General features: G+C 58.0%; 1 protein-coding gene across 3 annotated transcripts; it reads left to right on the forward strand.

The window, feature by feature from the left end:
* Positions 1-310: 310 nt before the first annotated feature.
* ERBB2 (erb-b2 receptor tyrosine kinase 2) lies at positions 311-24,127 on the forward strand. 3 transcript variants are annotated; one of them, XM_070394167.1, is made up of 27 exons: positions 311-594; positions 6,689-6,840; positions 7,856-8,060; positions 8,833-8,967; positions 9,499-9,567; positions 9,751-9,866; positions 9,993-10,134; positions 10,695-10,814; positions 11,104-11,230; positions 13,422-13,495; positions 13,580-13,670; positions 13,855-14,054; positions 14,406-14,538; positions 14,622-14,712; positions 15,664-15,824; positions 18,197-18,244; positions 19,546-19,684; positions 19,762-19,884; positions 20,155-20,253; positions 20,532-20,717; positions 20,850-21,005; positions 21,092-21,167; positions 21,479-21,625; positions 21,999-22,096; positions 22,254-22,442; positions 22,719-22,971; positions 23,098-24,127. In XM_070394167.1, the coding sequence occupies exons 1-27, from the start codon at positions 522-524 to the stop codon at positions 23,466-23,468; spliced, it is 3,774 nt and encodes a 1,257-aa protein (XP_070250268.1). In that variant the 5' UTR covers positions 311-521; the 3' UTR covers positions 23,469-24,127. The 3 variants fall into 3 exon arrangements, with proteins under 3 accessions (XP_070250268.1, XP_070250269.1, XP_070250270.1); XM_070394168.1 differs by lacking the exons at positions 311-594; positions 6,689-6,840 and adding an exon at positions 7,538-7,772; XM_070394169.1 differs by lacking the exons at positions 311-594; positions 6,689-6,840; positions 7,856-8,060 and adding an exon at positions 8,637-8,660.
* Positions 24,128-24,312: the final 185 nt, after the last annotated feature.

Below are 24,312 nucleotides of genomic sequence, written 5' to 3' on the forward strand. Positions count from 1 at the left end.
TGCAAACTCGCCAGGAATGTTTACGGATGAAACCTGCGCCTTAAAAGCGGAGGGCAGCCTAAAGCCTTTGCCCCCGACTCCCGGGGGAGGGGGCGCCACCGCCTCCTCTGCTTTGGGGGGTTCTCCACGGACCCGGGTGGGAGCGGCCGCCGGCACCGGGCGCCCGGGCGCTGGGCGGGACGCACCCAGGCCTGCGCGGAGGGAGAAAGTGAAGCCGCGGCTGCCACTCCCAGGGACTTGCTGGAATGTGGTTGGAGGGGGTGGGGGGGCGCCGGGCGCGCCGCTCCCAATCACAGGAGCAGGAGGCGGGGGAGGAGGAGGCAGCCTCGAGGAAGTGCGAGAATGAAGTTGTGGAGCTGAGATTCCCCTCCGAAGCGCGCAGAGAGCCGAGCGGAGCCCCCCCGCCAGCTGCCCGCCCCTTCGCGGGGAGCCCTCTCGGCGCGGAGCTCCCGGCCCCTGCGCGCGCCGCCCCCCCAGCCTGGTCCAGCCGGAGCCATGGGACCCGAGTCGCGGTGAGGACAATGGAGCTGGCGGCCTGGTACCGCTGGGGGCTCCTCCTCGCCCTCCTGCCCCCCGGAGCCGCGGGCACCCAAGGTGAGTCCGGGGTGGGGTGGGGAGGGCAGGGGGCCGCGACGGGACCCCGCAGCCTGGCACCCCTTTCCCAAACCCCGGGCAGGCGGGCGGAGGGGGCCGTGCGAGCTCCCGGACCCGAAGTTTCGGACTGTTCAGCTCTCGGCGGGGAGGGGGCAAAAGAAGGGGGTCGAGGGGCGCAGTTACCCCGCGGCGTCTCTCGCTGCCCGCTTCGGGAGACCGGCGCTTTCCAGACTCCGGGATCGCGCCGGGAACTTGTCAGAAAAGTTCCCTGAAATGGTTCAGAAAGTTTCCCTCAAAGGGCGTGTTGCACGGGGCGTGTGTGCGTGTGTGTGTGTGTGTGTGTGTGTGTGTGTGCGCGCCTCCTCTCCAGCCCCCTCGAGCTTCTCAAAGCCTCTCCAGTTGGCAGCCTCCGCCTCCGGCCCGGCCTGGGCTGGATTCCTGGGGGTCCCTGCAGCCCTGGCCGCCCGCCCCCCTCCCCTCCCCGCCCCTCCTCGGCCGATTGGGTGTAGTTTCTCCGGCTTCAGGCGAGATCTGGGTGTGGAGGGGGCGGTGGGGAGAGCAGCCTGTCCACCGAGAGCCCGAGAGCCCGGAGGAGAGGGTGGCCGGTCGGACCGCGGAGTCGCCGGCGCTGGAGCCTGGGCTGGGGCTGGGGGTGGGGGAGGGCGAGACGTGAGTTTTGAATCCGTTTCTTCGAGGCCAGCGCAGGGACGGCGCCCTGTGACTCTTGGAGAGCACGGGTGGGTGTCCTGGTCTGAGGCATAAACGCGAGGGCTACCGGGCGCGTGGTGTGGGGAGGCGCAGGGATGGGGCCAGATGGGCTGTGCAGAGGCTGGGAGTCCTGCCTGCCCTCGTGCTGTGTGCGGGGAAGGGCGATAGGGGAGCACCGTGTCCTGCCCCACTCGTCCCTCTGTCTGCAAGAACGACTGAACCTGGACATACACTCGGGGCCAGGCCCTACGCATGGTGTTTTGCATGTGTTCCCTCTTTTAAGCCCCAGACCCGTCCCAGGAGAGCAGGCCTGTGGTATTCCCGTCCTCCAGGTGGAAACTGGGCTTAGGGAGGTCGGGCAGTGCGACCCCCAGCACACATTTCCCTGCCCGTCTACCTTGAGCGATGGGGGACCCGCACCCCATCACCCGGTGGAGGGGAGACACAGGAGGGGTTCTGGGAGTGGTGGGTGGTCTTATCAGGCCCTGTGTCCGGAGAAGGGGTGGTGTCCTCTTGCCCGTTGCCAGAGGGCCCCTCCGTCAGAGCCTTGCTGTGATATCTGAGGGGCCTCTATGCCAGAGTGCTCTTGAGTTGTGTGGTCTGTGTGTGTGTGTCTGGGCTTTGTGTTGCTAAACACAAAGTCTTTCTTTGCTGACTTGGGGACTTGGTTGAACTCTGCCCTCTCGAGGAAGGTGCTGGGCCAGCGCTGCTGTAAACAGCGCAGGAGGTGGCCCCACGCCTTCTCTCCGGGACGAAGGCTCCTCTCCTTGGAGCCCATCCCTCCCTGCCTGTTTCCCAGGCTGGCATCTTCACCCCTGACCTCCTGCTAAAAAGGGCGAGGCCAGGCTGGGCTGTCAGGTCCTCGCCGGGGCCTGTGAGTTGGGCAGGTGGGGAGTGGCTGGGTTGCTGCTGTGCTGGGATCTGAGGGGTCGGTTCTGCAATGACTGGGGACTCCTTCCATCTTCTCACTCGTCAGGGTGCACTGCTGGGTGGTGCAGAGAGAGATGCTGGGTGTGCGGTGCAAGGAATGGTTAAAATGGTAGCACACCACCCAGCTGCCTCTAGCCACCCCCATTGCATCCCCGGACTGAGGGTAGGAACGCGGGGGGGGGGGGGGGGGGGATGAAGGGGATGAAGTCCCAGGACTTCGCTGAGACCCTCCCTTGGAGTTCAGGTTTTGTAAGGTGCAGCAAACACATTCTTTTTTTTATCTTGCAGAGCTCATATTTAATCCCTGTATGATTCTCCCAACACTCTCCTTCTTTTGACTATACTTAGGGAAAGTAACCTCATTTCAATATTCACAATAAAACAATTGAAAAGAGAGTATCAAATACAAAAAGAAATTACGTTACATTCCGAACACAGCACCTTTTCTTTTCTCTTGGTGGGAATGGCCCACACTTCTGCTATATGAACTTCCCTTGCCTTCACTTCTCAAAAATGCACAGCTGGCTTCGTCTATGCCGGGTTCTTATCCGTGGACAGTTTCACGCCACCTCTGCAACCACCCTGTGAAGTAGCTGCACGGAGGGGAAAACGGAAGTTCAGGGAGATGAAGCGACTTATCCACGGCTTCCCAGCCACCCAGTAATGTCCAGGGCATTTTTGGCTTCTAATGAGGAGGTATTCAGAGTTGATCAGTCTTATTCTCTTGAACAGGAAGGAGTTGAGCAAAGCCTCAGGGGCAGCCAGGTGGCCAGACTGGGGTAGAGGTGCTACTCTGTTATTCAGGCGAATGACCTTCCTTATCTAGGCTATAGAAAATGGAGCTGCACTGGGCACCCCCGCCTACCCCAGGTCCCCTCTTGGCTTAGGAGTCATCTTTCTCTGTCCACCTCATGCCTGCCTTCTGCTTGGGCCCGCCCTCCTGGAATGGCAGGGGACTGAGGGCTGGAGTGGGGTGGAGGCTGGTGGGACCTGCAGGGCTGTGGAGAAGGAGATGGCTGCATTAGAAGCAAGAGGGACCAGGGTGAGGCAGGGCCTAGGGGAGCTGGTGTGGGGCCCAGATAGTTATGCCTGTCCCTGGGTAGCTGGAATGATCTGGAAAAAGATGCCCGCCCTCTGCCTCTGGGAAGCCCCTCTGGGGTGACACCCCCATCCTTTGCTAGGCCACCTTTCCTGTCTACCCCTGAGAGGAGAGGGGAGGTAGGGGGAAGGGTGTGCTCTCCCTCAAGGAGTAGGAGAGTTATAGCCAATGTTTGTGTTGTCCCAGCTCTGTTTACCAAGCCTTGTCATGTTTACAAACTGCTTTTTGATTCATTTTCTCATTTAACTTCTCTGCAGAAGGGAAGAGCTGTTATTGTTTTATTACTCCCTCCTTATAGCTAAGTTCAGGTCAGTGAATATTCACTAAGGGCCTACTAAGACACAGGCATTGCTGGCCACAGAGATGAACCTGGTTTGGCCTCTACCCTGGAGGCCCAGGATGTGCTCAGGGTCACAGAGTGAGCGGCCCAGCTGGGTTCTGGTCTGGTGACCCTGAGCCCAGGCCCCCTGATATACCGGGTGTGTGGTTGGTGGGTCTCAGGGAGGTGAGCTTTGGGAATGCAGGTAGTGTTCATGGAAACCAAAGGAAGTATTGGCTTTCATGCTGGTATAGAGCAAGAGAAGCAGCTGGGCCTGAAGGCTGGCGGGGAGGAGAGAACCCACTTGAGGACACCCCCAGAACTGGGACCAAACCCTGACCTTTGAAGTCTATTTGGAGGGACAGGTGGGAGGGACTGTGACCAGCCTCTCAGCAGTGGGATGGACACCGTGACCTCAACTGGTCCCTTTTGGTTTGGAGACTCTTGATTGGACTTCATCCACCCATCTGTCCATCATCCATCCATCCATCCATCCATCCATCCATCCTTCATCCATCCATCCATCCATCCATCCATCCATCCATCCATCATCCATCCATCCCCCAGTGCCCATTGTGTGCCCTGCCCTAATTGTGGCCCCTAAGGGGCAGGTTTGCTGGAAATGAAGAGCTCCCCTGTAGGGAACAGGACCTCCCCCTCCCCCAGGAAAATCAGTGGGGGCTGAAGGTGGAGACTGAGGAGTGGGGAGCGGGTGAGGAGATGGGGGAGTAGGAGATGAGGAAGGGCCCTGGTGGAGGGGAGGGAGGTGGCGGTAAGGGAGGTGTTAGGAAGGCCTTCTGGGCTTTCTGTCAGGTTGGTGTGTGCATGCGGGGATTAGCACACAAGCTTCCAGCTCCCTGGGAGTGGGTCTCAGGGCACCAAGTTTACCACCTGTTGCCAACACTTAAAAAGTCTTAATCAGACTCAAATGAGCCACAAACAAATTCACTAGGGGGGTGGGGCTGCTACTCTCTCTGCTCCTGCCCAGCCCAGCGACTCTGCCCTGCCCAGCACCTGTAATGTTTTTCGGTGGCACCGGTGGGATTGGTGTGTATTTACATTTGTGTGGGGCCTGGGGTTAATCGGTGTGTGCAGTTAGGCCTAGTGGAAGAAACGCAGACTCTACAGGCACACAGACATGAGTTCAAATCCTGCTCCCTGCAGGCTTCATCATCTTGGGGAGAATAACCCCCCGTCAGCCTCAGTTTCCTTCTGTGCAAAACAGAGGTCTCAGTCCCAGCCTCTGCAGGATGTTATGAAGCTCCCGCCGGAGTGCCTGCTGAGCACACAGTAGGCCCTCAGTTGATGCAGCTGCCCCCACTGTTCCATTGTTGTTGTTTTCCTATTGCCTGGCTGCCACAGCTGGTGTCCTTTGGAAGCCGCACAGGGCTGCAGGGGGTGGAGACAGCCCCTGCCCCAGCGCTGCTGGTCCCTTTCCCGGGCTTGGGCCAGGGCCTCGGGGTCTGGGCCTGGAGACAGCTGTGACTACAAAGCAGCTGAAGCTGCGGAGGCTGGGGGAGGTCCTGGCAGCGGGCGTTATTTTGGGCCTGGCCTGCCACCCCGCTCCTGTTTCTTTTGGGAGCTTGGGGGGAGGGACCCTGGATTCTATTTCTGGGCTCTCCCCTTCCTCTCTGTTTGCTTCCTTCTCTCTCTGCCCAGAGGGGTGGGAACAGAGAGCACTCTGGAGGTTACTAGGAGGCCCAGGAAGCAATGGGGGGCAGGGTGGGGCTTGCCCCGCCAGCCTTTCCCCAGCTTTCTGGAGGCCGGGGGGGGGGGGGGGGGGTATTATTACCTGCCCCCTCTCAGGATTTGACCTCCAGCTCCAAGTTGATGGGTGAGCAGGAGCCCTGGTGTCAGACCTCGAGGTCAGCCACCGTGCTGTTCCCCTGAATCTGCACGTAGACTGGAGGAAGTGGAGTGGGGACCAGCAGGAATTCCGGGCAGCTCAGGCACCTGTGGGCCTGTGTATCTGGGGGTGCCCTCCACCCACTCCCCCCGGCACACCCTCCTGGGCAAGACGCACCAGGTGATTCATCTTCTCACCAGAGCAGAAAAACAAGTTCAACTGGACAGTTTAATCACCCCCCTGCTGGCAGGCATGGTGCCAGCTGCTGCCCCCAGCGCACCCTCACCAGGGGTAGTTTACCCGTCCTGTGTTTCTGGGCTTCATGGGCATTTCTGGTTTCAGGGACACCCAGCTGGGGTCCAGGTAGGCCTGGGGGCAGTTCATCGTGATAGTTGGCTGATAGTTGGCACTGGGCAGGTACACAGGGCTGACGTAGTGCTCTTGTGGCAGCAGTTTCGTGGCATAGATTGTGCCAGCTGCTTCTGGAGCCTTGCCCTGAGGAGGTGGCGAGGGTGAGGTACCAGAGGAGGAGCCTTCGGAGTAGGCATCATTCTGGCCCAGGATCTGCAGCCTGGGTCCGGATGCCCACAGATGGGGTCATCTCTGCCTGGGGGAATTCTAGAGGTCCCTGCAGTGGCCAGGCCGCTGGTGGTCTCCATGCCCCTGCGATGACTCCAGCTGACCCTCCTTCCCCACCTTCTGGGTGGCATTGTGGGGGTGGGTATCCCTTGCCAGGAGCCGGGCACGTGGGTGGCATTGGAATGGGCTGGGGAGAATACCCGGAGTTTGTTTGCTTGGGGGAGAGATAGGGGGTATCCAGAGGGCTCATGATTCATCGGCACCTCCGTTGGGGGATTTTTTACCCCTTGGCCCTGAGTCGTGGCTTCGGGACAAAGAGGCTTTCTTTGCAAGCAGCCCCCTGGATTGGGAGGGCAAGCTCCCTGAGGCTTACACAGCAGGGCCCTCGGATGCTCAGAATGGGCTGAGTCAGACGGAGCCCCTCCCCTGACTTCCCTCCTCTTCCCAAACTTGCAAACTCTCTTTTGCTGTTGCAGCTTCTGCAGGTGCAAGGGACATGGGAGGAGGGGTCCTTGTCCAAGGGCATGGCTCTGGGGAGTGAGTGTGGGGGAGGCAGCCGGGTTGGAGCAGCTCCCTGCACGTGCCCTCTGACCCGCCTCCTCCCTCCTGCCAGTATGCACCGGCACAGACATGAAGCTGCAGTTCCCAGCCAGTCCCGAGACCCACCTGGACATGCTGCGCCACCTCTACCAGGGCTGTCAGGTGGTGCAGGGTAACCTGGAGCTCACCCACCTGCCTGGCAATGCCAGCCTCTCCTTCCTACAGGTGAGAGCCAGGGCAACCCAGCCAGTCCCTGCCGCCAGCCGGGCCTAGATTTCCTCGCTAGCGGTTCCTCAGCAGGAAGTCCTTTCTGATGTCTAACCCCTCTCCATTCTAGTGCAAGGCCAGTTGATTCCTGCTCTGTAGCATGGCTGGCCGTGGACATCTCTAGGTGGAATGCATCTGTTCCTTTGCTAAATTCTTTTAAAAAAATATATTTTTATTGATTTCAGAGAGGGAGGGAGAGGGAGAGAGAGATAGAAACATCAATGATGAGAGCAAATCATTGATCGGCTGCCTCCTGCACGCCCCACACTGGGAATCCAGCCTGCAACCCGGGCATGTGCCCTTGACCAGGAATCGAACCGTGACCTCTGGGTTCATAGGTCCACACAACCACTGAACCACACTGGCCAGGCCCTTTGCTAAATTCTTGCTTTCTTGCCAGCATGATCACCTCCCCCCTTCTAACTGCCCAGCCACGGTCCCTCTCCCACCCGGAGTAGTGGGAAATGTGGGTTTCAGGGCCAGTTCTGCCACTGACAGACCATGCGAATGTGGTCTAGGTTCTTGTCTGCTCTGGGTCTCAGTTTTCTTATCTGTATATTGGGAGCAATAGGCATGCTCTGACTCCCCCATTTTGTAGATAAAACAGGAAATGTATGTGAAAGGGTCATGAGCAGGAGAGTGGAAACCAGCCTGCTGAGCCTTTTCCATGGTGCCCTGGAGTGGGGTCAGGTATGCAATGCACCGATGGCATCTCGTCCAAGCAGAGAGGGTGGGGCATCTGCTCCCAGCTCACCGAGTGCTCCCCCACCATTATCTTTCCTGATCTACAGGAATCTGCTTTGGGGAGTGGCCTTGGTTTCCATTTTACACACGAAGAGAGCAGGACCGTTCAGGGGCTAGGGGCCTTGCCCAAGGTCCCCGCGCACCGGGTAACCCCGAGGAGGCCTTGGAGGGGGGTAGTGTTCCAGGACCCAGGCCTGCCTCAACCCCAACCTCCCTTGCGCCCGCCCAGGATATCCAGGAGGTGCAGGGCTACGTGCTCATCGCTCACAGCCAAGTGACACAGGTCCCGCTGCAGAGGCTGCGAATCATCCGAGGCACCCAGCTCTTTGAGGACAACTATGCCCTGGCCGTGCTGGACAACGGAGACAGCGCCACCCCTGTCGCCGGGGCCACCCCAGGAGGGCTGCGGGAGCTGCAGCTTCGAAGCCTCACAGGTGGTCACCGTCATCCTTGACATCGCCTGGTGATGGAGAGCTGGCCAGGGCCGCTGCTAGCCAGGAGGCGTGGGGTGGCTTGGAGCTTGCATCCCCTCAGGATGGGTGCAGGTGGCGCTAGAAAAGGTGTCCTTGTGGAGAATAAAAAAAAAAAATTTCCCTTCGTCCCGGCAAGTCGCAGCTTGTTCCCGCCCACGCAGCTTGCCAGCGAGGATGCTGGGTGGGTCTTGCCCACTTCTGGGCTGAGAGCACGTGTGTGGTGAACAACCGGTGTCACTGTATATGGTAGCCCTGGGGCCGACAGTGGCCCAGGCCCTGCGTGCCAGCGGCCCTGCGTGCAATGATTCTATTTCAGTCAGGCCGTGAGCTCGCCAGGGAGCGTTCACGGTGTTCTCACTTCACAGACGAGAAAACAGGTTTACGGAGGATAGGTGACTTGCTCGAGGTTGCGCAGCTAGTGGGTGGTGAGGCGGGGTTTCAGACTCCAGAGTCCGTCTTTTTACAACAAGCACAGAGCAGAGGCGGGAGGAGAAGAGAGAGTCCCTGGGCATCTGGACCCTGACACGGACCACTCCCTCCTCCCGGACCTCATCTGTTTGTGTATGTGGGGGCGACGGGGCGGGGGAGGGCACTGGTCGGGCTCAGAGATGCTGAGGGTGTCCTCTCTGTTCCCTGGGGGGCCTGGGGTGTGTTTCAGAAGCCCGCTCCCCTTTTAGAAGGCCGGGGGCGGGAGCAGAAGCTGACAGATGCCTGGTTGTTGTCCATCCCACAGAGATCCTGAAGGGAGGGGTGTTGATGCAGCGGAACCCACAGCTCTGCCACCAGGACACGGTCCTGTGGACGGACATCTTCCACAAGAACAACCGGCTGGCCCTCCTGCAGATAGACACCAACCGCTCGCGGGCCTGTAAGCCGCTCCTCCCCGCCTGCAGCCTCCTCCTTCTCAGCCCGCACCCCCCACCCCCAAATCCTTGCTTACATCCCCCAACCCTGCACCAACACCACCCACTTCCTCTTTCTTGGTGCCTGCTGCCATCTCTTCATCTCTGTGGCCCTCCGTTCTGTCTCCCTTTGTTTCTTCTATAATTTTTATTTATTGATTTTTTAAAAAATATTTTTAAAATTTATTTCAGAGAGAGGAAGGGAGAGGGAGAGAGAGAAACATCCATGATGAAAGAGAATCATCAGTTAACTGCCTCCTGTGCACCCCCCCACTGAGGATCGATTGAGCCTGCAACCCGGGCATGTGCCCTGACCAGGAATCGAACCCGAAACCTTGGCACATTGGAAGCTCTAACCAACTGAGCTCCCTGGCCAGGCTCCCTCTGCTTCTCGATTGTGTCTCTGTTTTTGGAGTCCCCTTGGCTCGCCTGGGTCTCACCCTCACTGTGCATGCTGCCTCCTGGTCTGTCTCACCGTCTCTCTGTTCTCTCCCCAGGCAAACCCTGTTCTCCATCCTGCAACCCTTCCCACTGCTGGGGAGACAGTTCCAAGGACTGTCAGATCTGTGAGTCTCCGGGAGGCACAGAGTCTGGGGGGCCGGGCTGGTGGAATAGAGGTGAAGTGGGGAGGGGTGGGTTACCGGACCTCAGGTGTGTCCCCTGGGGCAGGGACTCTCCAGAAGGTGATGCTGGTGGGGGTCTGGTGCCCGGGTGGCCACCCAGCCCTCATCCTGCCCTTTGCCTGACAGTGACTCGAACTCTGTGTGCCAGTGGCTGTGCCCGCTGCAAGGGCTCACTGCCCACCGACTGCTGCCACGAGCAGTGTGCTGCCGGCTGCACGGGCCCCAAGCACTCTGACTGCCTGGTATGTGCCCCCTGGGCCCCACCCCTGGGGGAGCTAGGGAAGGGGCACCCTGCCTGGTCCTACCCTATGGCCCCTGGCACATCAGGAGAAAGCAGCCCAGTGACCACCAGCTGCCTGTCCCCCCAGGCCTGCCTCCACTTCAACCACAGTGGCATCTGTGAGCTGCACTGCCCAGCCCTGGTCACCTACAACACGGACACCTTTGAGTCCATGCCCAACCCCGAGGGCCGCTACACCTTTGGTGCCAGCTGTGTGACCACCTGTCCCTGTGAGTGCCACGGAGAAGCAGGGTCTCAGGGATGTTGCTGGGGAGGTTGGTTTATGTAAGTGGGAGCATGTGGTGAGTACTGTCTGCCCCTTGCTTTGGGGAGCTGCCTCGTTCTTCCAACTGCTGTGGGGCAGCAGAGAGAGTAGAAGCTAAGAGCTCAGTCTTGGGAGCCAGAGCACTTACTGGTCATGTGACCCTACTGTGTCTCAGTTTCCTCATCTCTAAAATGGGTACAATAGGAGCCTCAACCTCATAAGGTGGTTATAAAGTTTGAACGAGTTCAAATCCTGGCTCCTCCACTCACTAGCATAGTGACCTTGAGTAATTTACATAAAATCAATCGTGCTTTGGCTTCCCTTTTGGCAAAATGGGGATCTCACCGTGTCTCCCGGTTAGGTTTGTTGTGCGGAGTACACCAGTGGTAGATGCTCAGGCCAGCCGGAGGCGCCTTTCAGTCCTGGTTGCTGTCATTCTTTTTGTGCTGCCCGGGCACGGTGACACTGCTCACGGTGGGATGTGAGGGGCTGGGGCGCACGGACACATAATCCTGGTCTCCTCAGACAACTACCTGTCAACGGACGTGGGATCCTGCACCCTGGTCTGTCCCCTGAACAACCAAGAGGTGACAGCTGAGGACGGAACACAGCGGTGTGAGAAGTGCAGCAAGCCCTGTGCCCGAGGTACCCACCGCCTCCCCAACCATGCTGTGGTTCCTGGCCCTCTGCAACCCTGTCTGGCCTCGCCCACTGTCCCCCCTTCCTCAGACCCTCCTGGGACTCAGTCCTTGTCTCCCACTGTCTCTGCCTGGTCCCCGCCCCCCAGATCAGTCCCACAAGCTCCCCCATATCTTGGCAGTGTGGGGAGAAGGCATGTGGTCCTAAGAGGGGCCTGTGGACGGGACCCAGGAGTCTGAGTTCCTGGTGCTCCTCGTGGGGCTGACATGGCCCCTTCACCTGCCCACTCCCACAGTGTGCTATGGGCTGGGCATGGAACACCTGCGGGAGGCGAGGGCAGTCACCAGTGCCAATATCCAGGAGTTTGCCGGCTGCAAGAAGATCTTTGGGAGCCTGGCGTTTCTGCCAGAGAGCTTTAAGGGGTAAGGATACTCCGATTAAGGGCGGGCACAGTGGTCGGAGACAGTATCGGGGCAGTCACCGATTCCTGAAGACCCAGGAGTGGCAGCATCTGGCGGGGGAGGGGGGAGGCAGGAGCCAGAGGTGGGAGGCCTGGAATTCAGAGAGAGTGGGGACTCCTGGGAGGGGTGTTATTTCCATAAATGACACGTTATCCGTGAACGTGCACTTGTGTGGCGGTCAAGCCATCCAGGTCAAGTTACATTCTCCTTGGGTTCATGGCAGCTTTATCTCCTGAAAGTCCCAACCTGGAAATAAAACATATGTGCATCAGTAGGTGAACAAATAGATGATGGTCTGTCCATACAATGAAATTCTCAGCAACAAAAAGAAACACACCGATCACATACATGTTCTCAAGAACATTATCTTAAGGGAAATTAGCCAGACAAGGAAGTCCACACTGTGATTCCCGTTATGTGAAGTTCCAGACCGGCCAAACCACCCTGGTGATAGCAGTCAGAACAGCGTTGTCCTGGGGGGCGGTAGTGGTGGTGGTGGTGGGGACTGGAAAGTGGCAGGAAGGAAATTTCTGGGATGATGGGAATGTTCTGTGTCTTGGTGGAGTCTTGAATGAATGCATTTGTCAAAACTCATCAAATTGCCTAGTAAAAATCTGTGCATTTTATTATATGTGAATTATATTTCAATAAAAAAGAGAAGATTCTTTTCAACACTTCTTCCACCTTTACTGCCCTTTCCAGAGGAGACACTGTTAACGGGTTGTGTGTCTTCTAGACCATTAGCTGCACATAGACACACGGAGAAATATAGTTTCAGGTTTTTTAAATTTATCGAGTTTTAGACAGAGAGCGAGGAAGGGAGAGAGCCAAAGTCAATATGTTGTTCCGTACATTCATTGGTTGATTCTTGCATGGGGCCTGATGGGATCAAACCCGCAACCCTGGTGTATGGGAACGAAGCTAACCCACTGAGCTTCCTGGCCAGGGCCAGAAACATCATTTTGGTAGTTCTGCTGGGGAGGGAGGGGGTTGGTTTAGGTCAGTGGTTGGCAAACTGTGGCTTGCGAGCCACATGCGGCTCTTTGGCCCCTTGAGTGTGGCTTTTCCACAAAATACCACGTGCGGGCGCGCACATACAGTGCGATTGAAACTTCGTGGCCCATGCGCAGAAGTCGGTATTTTGTGGAAGAGCCACACTCCAGGGGCCAAAGAGCTGCATGTGGCTCGCGAGCTGCAGTTTGCTGACCACTGGTTTAGGTAAACGGAGCTGGAGCATACCTTGGGTATTGTCTGCTCCTTCCTCTAGGGAGCTGGTTGTGACGGTTCTGCCTCATTCTTTCGACAGCTATGGAGCAGGTGGCAGCAGCAAAGAGTAGCAGCTAAGGGCCCAGGCCTGGGAGCCAGACCGCCTGGGTTTGAAACCTGGCTCTACCATTAACTGTGCATGTGACCTTACTGGGTCTTCGTTTCCTCATCTTTAAAATGGGGGCACAAGTAGTTCCAACCTCATGAAGCGGTTGTAAAGTGTGAACGAGTTAATATGCACGAGCTCTTAGAACAGTGCCTGGCACACACTGAGTGCTCCTGGGTGTTAGCTTTTTGTCTGTCGTCTGGAGAGATCAGGATTATATTTACCAGCTCCCCTACTTACCGATGGGTGCTTAGGTTGTTTCCGATTTTTAAAAAATATATATTTTATTGATTTTTTTACAGAGAGGAAGGGACAGGGATAGAGAGTTAGAAACATCGATGAGAGAGAAGCATCGATCAGCTGCCTCCTGCACACCCGCTATTGGGGATGTGCCTGCAACCAAGGTACATGCCCTTGACCTGAATCGAGCCTGGGACCCTTCAGTCCCCAGGCCGACGCTCTATCCAGTGAGCCAGACCCAGCAAGGGCTGTTTCCAGTTTTTGCTCTGACAAACAGTCCTGCCTTGTATGTGCCTTAGGGGCCAGTGTCCCTCCAGGCCACATTCCTAGAAGTAGAATTTCTAGATCAAAGGATATAAATACTGTTTTGATGGGTCCTGCCAAACTAGGGCCTGGGCTTTGTAGCTCAAGATGGGAACAGCCGGGCTTGAGCAAAGGGTTTAAGTGCGGTTATTAATAGAGGGGAGCGGGGAGAGGGCCGGCCCTGGGGTTGTGCTCGCTCCCTCCGGGCCCTGCTCACTCCTCTCATCTTTCTTCTAGGAACTCCACCTCCGACACTGCCCCCCTAGAGCCTGAGCAGCTCAGAGTGTTCGAGACCTTGGAGGAGATCACAGGTGAGCTCTGCCCCTGCGTCCTGCTCGGAAGGGGCTGGGGGCGCCATCCTGTCCCCGCACCCTAGCCTCCCCCTGTGCCTGCAGGTTACCTGTACATCTCGGCGTGGCCAGACAGCATGCCTGACCTCAGTGTCTTCCAGAACCTGCAAGTGATCCGGGGACGCGTTCTATATGAGTGAGCACCTGGAGGAGGGGGCTGGAGGGGGGGCTGGGAGACGCGTGGGCATGTGGGGCGTCCTGCTCCCCAGGGGCTCCAGTGGCAGCCTTTCTATGGGGACAGCAGGTGAGGGCAGCCCTTGCTGACGGGGGAGGGGCCAGTGATGGCTGCCCACCCCGCAGCTGACACTCCTCTCCCACAGCGGCGCCTACTCGCTGACCCTGCAAGGACTGGGCATCCGATGGCTGGGGCTGCGCTCGCTGCGGGAACTGGGCAGTGGGCTGGCCCTCATCCACCGCAACGCCCACCTCTGCTTTGTCCACACGGTGCCCTGGGACCAGCTCTTCCGGAACCCTCACCAGGCCCTGCTCCACAGTGCCAACCGGCCAGAGGATGAGTGTGGTAAGACAGGGAGCCCAGCGCTGCCCGCTCCCCGTCTGCCAGCACACAGTGCCCGGGGCCCTCCCAGCAGCAACCTGGGACTCGTGCAGACTGCCCGCCCCCGGGGCGCCACCCTTGACACAGCTCTGGCCGGCTTGACCCCTTGGCATGGCTTCTAGCTGAGTCCTGCCTCACTGCCTCGGCATCCCCCTCCCCCCTTCCCTCTCTCTTCCTGGGACCTCAGAGCTCTTCTCTCTCCCTGCATTGCCCAGGCCCTATTCCCACCCAGAGCCACCCCGCAGCCTCTTCCCCTGCTTCACTTGGGCCTGAGCCTCCCTAAGAGTCCCCTCTGACTCCTTCCTTTCACTGCAGTGGGTGAGGGCCAGGTCTGCTACCTGCTGTGCGCCCACGGGCACTGCTGGGGTCCGGGGCCCACCCAGTGCGTCAACTGCAGCCAGTTCCTTCGGGGCCAGGAGTGCGTGGAGGAGTGCCGAGTACTGCAGGGGTATGCGGGGCGGAGCAGGGGGAGGGCGGAGGGGTGCACGGGGGCTCCTTCCAGACCCCCTCACCCGCCATCCCCTCTCATAGGCTCCCCAGGGAGTACGTGAAGGACAGGTACTGCCTGCCTTGCCACCCCGAGTGCCAGCCCCAGAATGGCTCAGCGACCTGCTTAGGATCGGTGAGGTGCTGGTGGGCTCAGAGCTGGGTGGAGGGAAGCAACGGTGGGTTGGGGCAGATTGCCAGGGACCCGGCCAAGTCTGGTAAGACATCTGTGGAGAGAGCCCTGAGCTCTGACCTGAACAGCGGGAGGGTGGAACAGCAGGAGGGTGGAAGGAGACTCCCTGCTGCGGACTGTGAGTTGTGTGATGGACCGACCCTGAGACCCTCCAGACTGTGCAGAGATCCCAGGGAAACCTGCGTTCTTTTAAAAATATTTTTATTGATTTCAGAGAGGAAGGGAAAGGGAGAGAGAGAAACATCAATGATGAGAGAGAATCATTCATTGGCCGCTTCCTGCACGTCCTGCCCTGGGGATCGAGCCCACAACCCGGGCATGTGCCCTGACTGGCAATCGAACTATGACCTCCAGGTTCATAGGGTCGGCGCTCAACCACTGAGCCACGCTGGCTGGGCGGAAGCCTGTGTTTTGGCTGTGACTGTGCCAAGGCGGTTGGATAGACTTGTGGGCTTCGGCATCAGACTGCCTGGATTCAAGTGCAGGGCCTCCTTCAACCTCATGTGTAAAGCGAGTGTCACATGGTGCCTGTTTCCTTGGGGGACAGGAGGAACTGACGTAACATAGGGTATGCACCGGCCTGAGCACGGGAAAGGCTTTCTGCATGTTTGTGACTATTACTACTTGCTGTTAGACCTTAGCAATGAGCTCCCTCCCTTGGCTTCCAGTTCTTCATCTGAAGCCCGCAGCTCAGGGGTCAAGCTTTGAAGCGGGGGTGGGGAGGGAGGTGAGGGCGGGCGGGCCTGGATGAAGAGCAGGGGCAGTAGACACAGCAGGTGTAGGCTGTCCCAGGAGCAGCGTGAAAAGTGCTGCTGAGTGGCTGTCGGAGGCTCGAAGGGGACGCAGGCGCCTCACCCTACACCCAGCCCCTCACAGACCTTCCTGCCTTCCCAGGAGGCCGACCAGTGTATGGCCTGCGCCCACTACAAGGACTCTCCCTTCTGTGTGGCCCGGTGCCCCAGTGGCGTGAAGACTGACCTCTCCTTCATGCCCATCTGGAAGTTCCCCGACGAGGAGGGCACGTGCCAGCCATGCCCGATCAACTGCACCCACTCGTGAGTCCGGGGCCCTTTTCTGCTAAAGGCGGGCTTTGTCCCAGGAGCCTCTGCGGCATTGCAAAAGGGGACGGCTCTGCTCTGCTAAAACCTGAGGCTTAATTTTCAGCTCCTTTTTGTCTGATCCCAAAAGTAACAGGTTAACATTTTTTATTAAAACATAAAATATAAACTAGTGTTGCTAGCAGTTCTGTCCCCACTGTTTATCAGTTATGGTGTTTGCCCTAGTTTTTATCTGTGCACATGCTTACATATATATTATTCTAACATGTTATGCTCTCCAGTTGTTTTTATCTGTGCATTTTAACGTATATTATTACAACATGTTACATATATGTATGTATATTACTGTTCTCCAGTTGTTTTTATCTGTATTCTAACTTATTTTTATAAAAAATTTTTAAATATATTTTTATTGATTTCAGAGAGGAAGGGAGAGGGGAGAGAGAAGTAGAAACACCAATGATGAGAGAGAATCATTGATTGGCTGCCTCCTGCTCAACCCGAGCATGTGCCCTTGAGTAGAATCGAACCCAGGATCCTTCAGTCCCCAGGCCGAGGCTCTATCCACTGAGCCAAACCAGCTAGGCAGTGGTTCTCAACCTTCTTAATGCCGCGACCCTTTAATACAGTTCCTCATGTTGTGGTGACCCCCAATTTCATTGTTGCAAATTGAACATAATTAAAGCATAGTGATTAATCACAAAAACAATATGTAATTATATATGTGTTTTCCCATGGTCTTAGGTGACCCCCTGTGAAAGGGTCGTTTGACCCCCAAAGGGGTCGCGACCCACAGGTTGAGGACCGCTGAGCTAGGGCCTTTTTTTTCCCCCCCCACCAAAATGGTTTCGTAGACCATACATCATGTGTATTGTTTGCAAATGGCTTTTTTTCTTTAAAATGTATTTTACTGATTTTTTACAGAGAGGAAGGGAGAGGGATAGAGAGCTAGGAACATCGATGAGCGAGAAACATTGATCAGCTGCCTCCTGCACACCCCCTACTGGGCATGTGCCGCAACCCAGGTACATGCCCTTGACCGGAATTGAACCTGGGACCCTTCAGTCCGCAGGCCGATGCTTCATCCTCTGAGCCAAACCAGCTAGGGCACAAATGGCTTTTTTTCACTTGACAGGATCTTGCAGTGTTTTTTCATGTCCTAACATGGTGATCTACCCTATTCTTTTTTTTTCCTCAAAGTTGTCTTTAATTACACATGAAATACGTGGATGCATCCTTGTGACAAACATTTTCAGCAATTCAGAAGTATAAACACTGCAAAGCGCACCTGCCCTTTCGATCCCTGCCCCTGCTCCCCCCTCCCTGGGGAGAACCTCCGGATTCACTGGGGTGTGTGCCTCCTGCAGGCTTCCCTCCACACATTCACATAAACGTGCTGGGCTGCGTCATAGAAGATTGCTGTTGTTATAGGTCAGAAATGCCCAGGAAACGGCAATTTCAACTCACATGTAACCAGTGTGGGTTTGTGTGTGTGCCCTTTTCATTGTGAAGGGGCTCAGACTTGGGATACTGTTCTGCACTTAGCCCCCCACCCCCACCCCCACCCCCACTTCGTGTGCCCTGGAAGGCCTTTCTTGTGAGTGCGCATGGATCCACCTCCTCCTTTTGTGAACTGCTCAAGCGATCGCGTGGATGTGGTATTATCTAACCATGTCCCTGTTGGAGGGATATTGATTAGGCTTCTTTATTTTTAAATTTTTGTTTATTGATTGTTTTTTAGAGAGAGAGAGGAAGGGAGAGAGAGAGAGAAACATCAATGTTGTTGCTCCACTGAGTTACGCATGCACTGGTTGCTTCCTGCATGTGCCCTGATGGGAATAAAACCTACAACCTTGGTGTCTCGGGAGACACTCTGAACAACCGAGCTACCCGGCCAGGGCCTTTTATTTTCATTTTTTGGAAGTTTATTGCACGGGAGCTCCTTGTACAAGCGAACATGTTAGGCCTGCCCCCTGGTGTTGGCTCTTTAGGGCACACCCTGAGAGGGGGGCTGCTGCGTCACAGAAGTTCCTGCACAGGTGCCGCCGCCTGTCCTGCAGAAGTGGGGCCGGTTCGCTGCCCTGGCCTTCTTTCAGGGAGGGGATGGCTGGGCTTTGGGACTCGGTGCTCCTTTGGGGGCCCCCACAGGACACACCGCAGGGAGGTGCAGGAGGACGGGGGCAGGGGGCTCCCCGGCTGGACGGGACTCCCTTGTGGGGTGGTAGGAAGATCACTGATGACCTTGAGCCCAGTTTCTGCCTTTGTCAATGGGGATAACCAGGCAGCCACACCTCCCTCCGGGCTTGCTGGGCGGCGGGAGGGAGCCCAGGAGGTGGTGCCCAGCTTGTTGACAGCCCTCTCTCCTGCAGCTGCGTGGACCTGGATGAGAAGGGCTGCCCCGCCGAGCAGAGAGCCAGGTCAGCGTGGTCCCCAGGACATGCCCCTGGTTGCTCTCCTGTCCCCCACCGGCCCCTGGGTGGTCACTGCTGAACGAAGGAGGGAGTGGGGGGGCGCCTCCTGACATGACACAGGTCCCTTTCCTGCCCACTCTTCCACTGTGGGTCCTCCTTCCAATTCGTTTCAACAAGTGGCTGGAGGACCTGCTCAGGATGCTTGTGGCCTGGGGAACAGGAAAAGATGGCACAGGTTCCCAGGACCTCCCACCCTCGAGTAGCTAGACGTCTCATAAGGGACCCTGGGACTCCAGGCAGATGGAGAAGAGGGTGCAGCTGCAGCCCTGAGGGAGAGGAGGGGGTGGAGGCAGGCTTCAAGGAGGAGGTGGCATTTGAGCCGGGCCTTGAAAGAGGGGCAGGTACATCACTTGCCTTAGGGGGAAAGCAGCTTAAGTGGCTTCCTGGGGAAGGGTCGGAAAAACCTAGGCTGTGCTTCCTGGAAGGTGCTGGCGTGCATGGTGCTCTGTTAGTCAGCACAGAGGAGGGATGCAGGGTGAGTCTGAGTCAGGCTCAGGCTGGATCTGGAGGGCATGGGCCTCCCTCACCAGCAGGCCACAGGGTTGGACTGGGCTTCTGGGCAGTGGGGGGCTAAGGGGAAGGGCTTTGGGGGAGAAAAAGATTGGCGTATGTCCTAGGCAATCATTTGTCTAGGAAGCAAGCGTTCACTAGAGTCTGCAATGCGCCAGCCCCTGGCTAAGCAGGGGAGGGGCACGGACGACAGTCAATGCCCAGGAGTGCCAGCGATTCCAGGCCGAGTCTGAAGGGTGATCCCACAGAGAAGGGGTGGTCCGGGCAGAAGTAGCAGCAAGTGCAGAGGTTGGGAGGCGTGGAAAACCATGACCTGTGGGTGAAAAGTTTGGCTAGAACATCAGAATCACTGGGTGCACATTCCTGGGCCCCACCCCATTCCCACAGCCAGGCTCTCTGGGGGTGGGGCTCCAGACCTGTGCTTTTTAACCAGCTCCTTGGTGGTTTTTGTCAGGAAGTTTGAGAATCCTGGGCTAAGCCAGGGGTAAGAGCATAGACAATGTGGGGATGTGCGTGGTCAGAGCTTTGAATACCCAGCAAGGAGTCTGGACTTGATCCTGGAGGCAGTAGGGAGCCAAGGGAGGTTTTAAAACAGGGAAGAGAGGGTAGAAGTCTGTGGGTCACCCTTCCAAAGTCCCTTTCCAAACACCAGTGACCTTCCTGCGCCTCCATGGGGCCCCTTCAGCCCTGCTCCCCAAGACTGCTCCCCAATCCCTGACCTTGGCCCCTGTCTGCAGCCCTGTGACGTCCATCATTGCTGCTGTGGTGGGCATTCTGCTGGTCATGGTCATGGGGGTAGTCTTCGGCGTCCTAATCAGGAGAAGGCGGCAGAAGATCCGGAAGTACACGATGCGGAGGCTGCTGCAGGAAACGGAGGTGAGGGCCTCCCTACCTGCTTGGGGTCTGCGGCCCAGCCCCCCAGGCACTGACACAGGCGCACCCTCTCCCCACAGCTGGTGGAGCCGCTGACGCCTAGCGGGGCGATGCCCAACCAGGCTCAGATGCGGATCCTCAAAGAGACCGAGCTGAGGAAGGTGAAGGTGCTCGGATCCGGAGCTTTTGGCACCGTCTACAAGGTCAGGGGTGGGGCCAAAGTTGGGGTGGGCGGTCCCAGAGGGTGCATTGGGGTGTGGCCAAGGGTTCTGTGGGGGAAGGCGGCCCTGAGCTGGGGGCGGTGATGTTCGGTAGGGCAGTTATCGAGGCTGGAACGGGGGAAAGGGACGGGTGAGTGGGGCTAGATAATGAGGCTGTTGGTAAATTGTGCGGTTGGCCCAGGGGTGGGGAAACGCAGGAATGACCTTCTTGGGCCGGCCGTTTCCTGCTCACGTTCCCCGCTCTCTGCCCAGGGCATCTGGATCCCCGATGGGGAGAACGTGAAGATCCCAGTGGCCATCAAAGTGTTGAGGGAAAACACATCTCCCAAAGCCAACAAAGAAATCTTGGATGTAAGTCCCTCCACCCGCCCCAGCCGGGAGCACGGGAGGGCCCCTGGTTGCGGGTCTGGCTCTGGGCTCCCGCTCCCCTGGGATTTAAGGAGACACCTGTGTTATCCCCAAACCTGGACTCTTCACCTCCCCATCCTGTGGGCTGTGGTTCTGGTTGGTGTCAAATGGGGTCGGGTCCATTGGGGGTCCCCAGTCACACCTTGGCCCTCAGGAGGGGCACGTGGTGGTTGGGGTTCGTGGTCTCCCACACCCCCTCAGTGTGCCCCCTTGCCCCCCAGGAAGCATATGTGATGGCCGGTGTGGGCTCCCCGTATGTGTCGCGCCTCCTGGGCATCTGCCTGACCTCCACGGTGCAGCTGGTGACACAGCTCATGCCCTATGGCTGCCTCCTGGACCACGTCCGCGAACACCGTGGGCGCCTGGGCTCCCAGGACCTGCTGAACTGGTGTGTGCAGATTGCCAAGGTACGCACCCAGGGGGTCTGGGCGCCATGGGTGCCCCTGAGAGCAAGCCTGCCCTCATTCAGGGTGGGGATGGGGAGGTTTCCTGGGAGAGTGTGGCTAGAGCCTGATTAACAAGGATGCCTCCAATACCAGGGAATGAGCTACTTGGAGGATGTGCGGCTTGTGCACAGGGACCTGGCTGCCCGGAACGTACTGGTCAAGAGTCCCAACCACGTCAAGATCACAGACTTTGGGCTGGCTCGGCTGCTGGACATCGACGAGACGGAGTACCATGCAGATGGGGGCAAGGTGAAGTGGGGTCTGGGCCCTGGGAGCACTCTGAGAATCCCCCCACCCCCAACACACCTAATTCAAGGACTTCTCTTCCCTCTCAGGTGCCCATCAAGTGGATGGCGCTGGAGTCCATTCTCCGCCGACGGTTCACCCACCAGAGTGATGTGTGGAGCTACGGTGCGTGGGGGGCAGCACTGGGCGGGGTGGACGAGAAGCCATGGTCCTGTCCATGGTGGGAAGTTGGTGAAAGGATGAGAATGAACGGAGACACCTCAGCATAAATGTGGGTTGGAAGGGAGGACTGCAGTGCTTCAACCTGCTAGGGTCTGTGCATGTCCCAGGGGTTGGGAAGGACTAGAGGTAGCTCCTGCCCTCTGGCAACCCATCCCTCCCCTCCTTCCCCCACGGTGCCAGGCTCCCGGACAGAGCCTCTGGGACGCAGACGCTAAAGCTCCTCCTGTTGCCCATCTCACCCGTCTCTGCCCTAGGCGTGACTGTGTGGGAGCTGATGACTTTTGGGGCCAAACCTTACGATGGGATCCCAGCCCGGGAGATCCCTGACCTGCTGGAGAAGGGGGAACGGCTGCCCCAGCCCCCCATCTGCACCATCGATGTCTACATGATCATGGTCAAATGTGCGTGGCGGAGCTGTGCTGGCTGCTTGGAGGCAGGGTGGGAGGTTCTGGGTGGAGGGTCTACAGGGAACATGGAAGGGGGCCAAGCCAGAATGCATGTGACCCAGAGGCCCCGTATGGTACCAGGAACCTCCACAGGGTCTCGCTTCTTTCACATACCAGTCCAGGGACGCTCCAGGGGACCAGCTAGAAAGAGACTTAGATGCAAAATCAAAAGGGCAAACTTACCGAGATTCTCAAAGCTTCTGGTACCTCGTCTCTACCACCTAAGAGCTTTGGACTCGAATCACTAGACAAGCTTGGAGAGGGAGGGGGCGGGGCCGCACACCAGCTGCCCCTGGGACTGAGATGCTGAGCCTCCTCCCGCCCCCAGGTTGGATGATTGACTCTGAATGCCGGCCCCGGTTCCGGGAGTTGGTGACCGAATTCTCCCGCATGGCCAGGGACCCCCAGCGCTTCGTGGTTATCCAGGTACCGGACCACCCACCACCTCCCTGGGTCCCAGGCTTCCCAGCCCGGCCCCTTGCCCGACTCCTCGTGCCTCCTGCACAGCACCTCCCTGAGCCTTCCCCGGGAGGCCGGGCCCTGGGCTGGGGGGAGGCTGCCACGCTGTCTCCCTCCTCCCCAGAACGAGGACTTGGGCCCCACCAGCCCCTTGGACAGCACCTTCTACCGCTCGCTGCTGGAGGATGACGACATGGGGGACCTGGTGGATGCCGAGGAGTACCTGGTGCCCCAGCAAGGCTTCTTCTGCCCAGACCCTGCCCCGGGGGCGGGGGGCACGGCCCACCGCAGGCATCGCAGCTCATCCACCAGGGTCAGTGCCCCGGGTCACACTCTGGTGGGTGTGGTTACCTCTCCTGACCCTAATGCACTAGGTCCCTTTCTTCGATGTCCCCCCCCAACCACCGCCTCATGGAGATCCCATTTTCCCTAAGGATTCCTGCTGCCTTCCAACCCATGTCCCCACTCTCCCCATGGTGACCGGGCCACACCCCAAAGGGGACCCCTATTTCCTTCCTGTGACCCTGTAGAGTCTCCATCTCAAATCAATGAATGACCCCTCCATCATGACCTTCTCTCTTGTCCCCAGAGTGGCGGTGGTGAACTGACACTGGGGCTGGAGCCCCCTGAGGAGGAGCCCCCGAAATCTCCACTGGCGCCCTCCGAGGGGGCGGGCTCTGATGTGTTTGAGAGCGACTTGGGAATGGGGGCGGCCAAGGGGCTGCAGAGCCTCTCCCCACATGACCCCAGCCCTCTACAGCGGTACAGTGAGGACCCCACAGTGCCCCTGCCCCCTGAGACTGATGGCTATGTTGCCCCTGCGACCTGCGGTCCCCAGCCAGGTATGGAATCCAGGCCTGAGCTGAGATTGGGAAGTGGGGGAGGTGGGGGCCCACCCTGGGGGCTGTGTTAGTAGCTGGGACACATGGGTTTCTTTCCCTAACAAGCCCCCTCTCTTCCCCTTTCAGAATACGTGAACCAGCCAGAGGTCCGCCCGAAGCCCCCCTCACCCCTAGAGGGCCCCCTGCCGCCTCCTCGATCTGCCAGTGCCACTCTGGAAAAGCCCAAGACTCTCTCCCCCAAGACTCTGTCCCCTGGGAAGAACGGGGTTGTCAAAGACGTTTTTGCCTTTGGGGGTGCCGTGGAGAACCCTGAGTACTTGGCACCCCGCGGCAGGGCTGCCCCTCAGCCCCACCCTCCTCCAGCCTTCAGTCCAGCCTTTGACAACCTCTATTACTGGGACCAGGACCCATCCGAGCGTGGCTCTCTGCCCAGCACCTTTGAAGGGACCCCTACGGCAGAGAACCCCGAGTACCTGGGCCTGGATGCGCCAGTGTGAGCCAAAAGGCCAAGTCTGCTTAGGCCCTGCTGAACCCGCGGGGAGTGGGGAAGGCCTGACTTCCGGCCTGTGTCAGGACAACGTGGGGAAGGGCCCTTGGACCATATCAGTGGAGCCCGCCATGCCAGGCACCTTCTTTCCTCTTCCAGTTCCCAGGTGGCTCAGAGGAGCTCAGCCTGGTTGGAAGAGGAGGCAGCATCTGGAAGGAGTCCTGTCCCAGCAGACTCTAGGGTCCAATGGATGCCACAGCCACAGTCACCTCATCTGAGGGAGCAGCCCAGCCTGGCTCTCTCCTTCCACATCCCCGGCACTGAAGGACTTAGGGGAGCTGGGCCCAGGAGGGGAAGAGGCCCCAGAGAAGTGTCGAGGGCAAGAACAGTCCACTCAGAGACTGTCTCTGAGCCCTAGCGCTGCCCCCAGGGAGAAGGGACAGCAGCAATGCCCAGGTCTAGTCCTTGTACAGAGTGCTTCCTTTGATTTGTTTTTACTTACACGTTTTTTTTGTGTGTTTTGTTTTTTAAAAAAAAGATAAAATAAGGACTCGGGGAGAGTGGGTATTGTGGAAGGGGGAGTGGTCCCTGGGGTTGGGGATGTCCTTTCTCCACACCCACTTTCTCCATCTGCAAATACATTTTGGAAAACAGCTGGGCACCAGCCTATGCCTGGGGGTAGTTCTGTGCCTTCCCGTATCTCTTGCCGCCTAACATACACTCAACTCATCTTTTCCTGGAGGGAGCGACTAGTCATCTTTAAGAAGCCTGAATGAGAAGCCTATCTTCCAACGTCCTGGCTTCTGGGTTGAGGGGGATCTGGGAGTTGAGGATATTGATCTGAGAGCCCTTTG

The sequence above is a fragment of the Myotis yumanensis genome, unplaced genomic scaffold, assembly GCF_028538775.1.
Source record: "Myotis yumanensis isolate MYYU_CA2020_CCGP unplaced genomic scaffold, mMyoYum1.0.hap1 SCAF_16, whole genome shotgun sequence".
Classification (NCBI taxonomy): Eukaryota; Metazoa; Chordata; class Mammalia; order Chiroptera; family Vespertilionidae; genus Myotis; species Myotis yumanensis.

Excerpts from the sequence above, each read along its gene's own strand:
- ERBB2 (XM_070394167.1), top strand. The coding sequence starts at position 522 with ATGGAGCTGGCGGCCTGGTACCGCTGGGGGCTCCTCCTCGCCCTCCTG. Across the intron at positions 10,135-10,694 it reads CTGTGTGACCACCTGTCCCT|ACAACTACCTGTCAACGGAC; the intron begins GTGAGTGCCACG and ends TGGTCTCCTCAG. Across the intron at positions 11,231-13,421 it reads CTGCCAGAGAGCTTTAAGGG|GAACTCCACCTCCGACACTG; the intron begins GTAAGGATACTC and ends TCTTTCTTCTAG.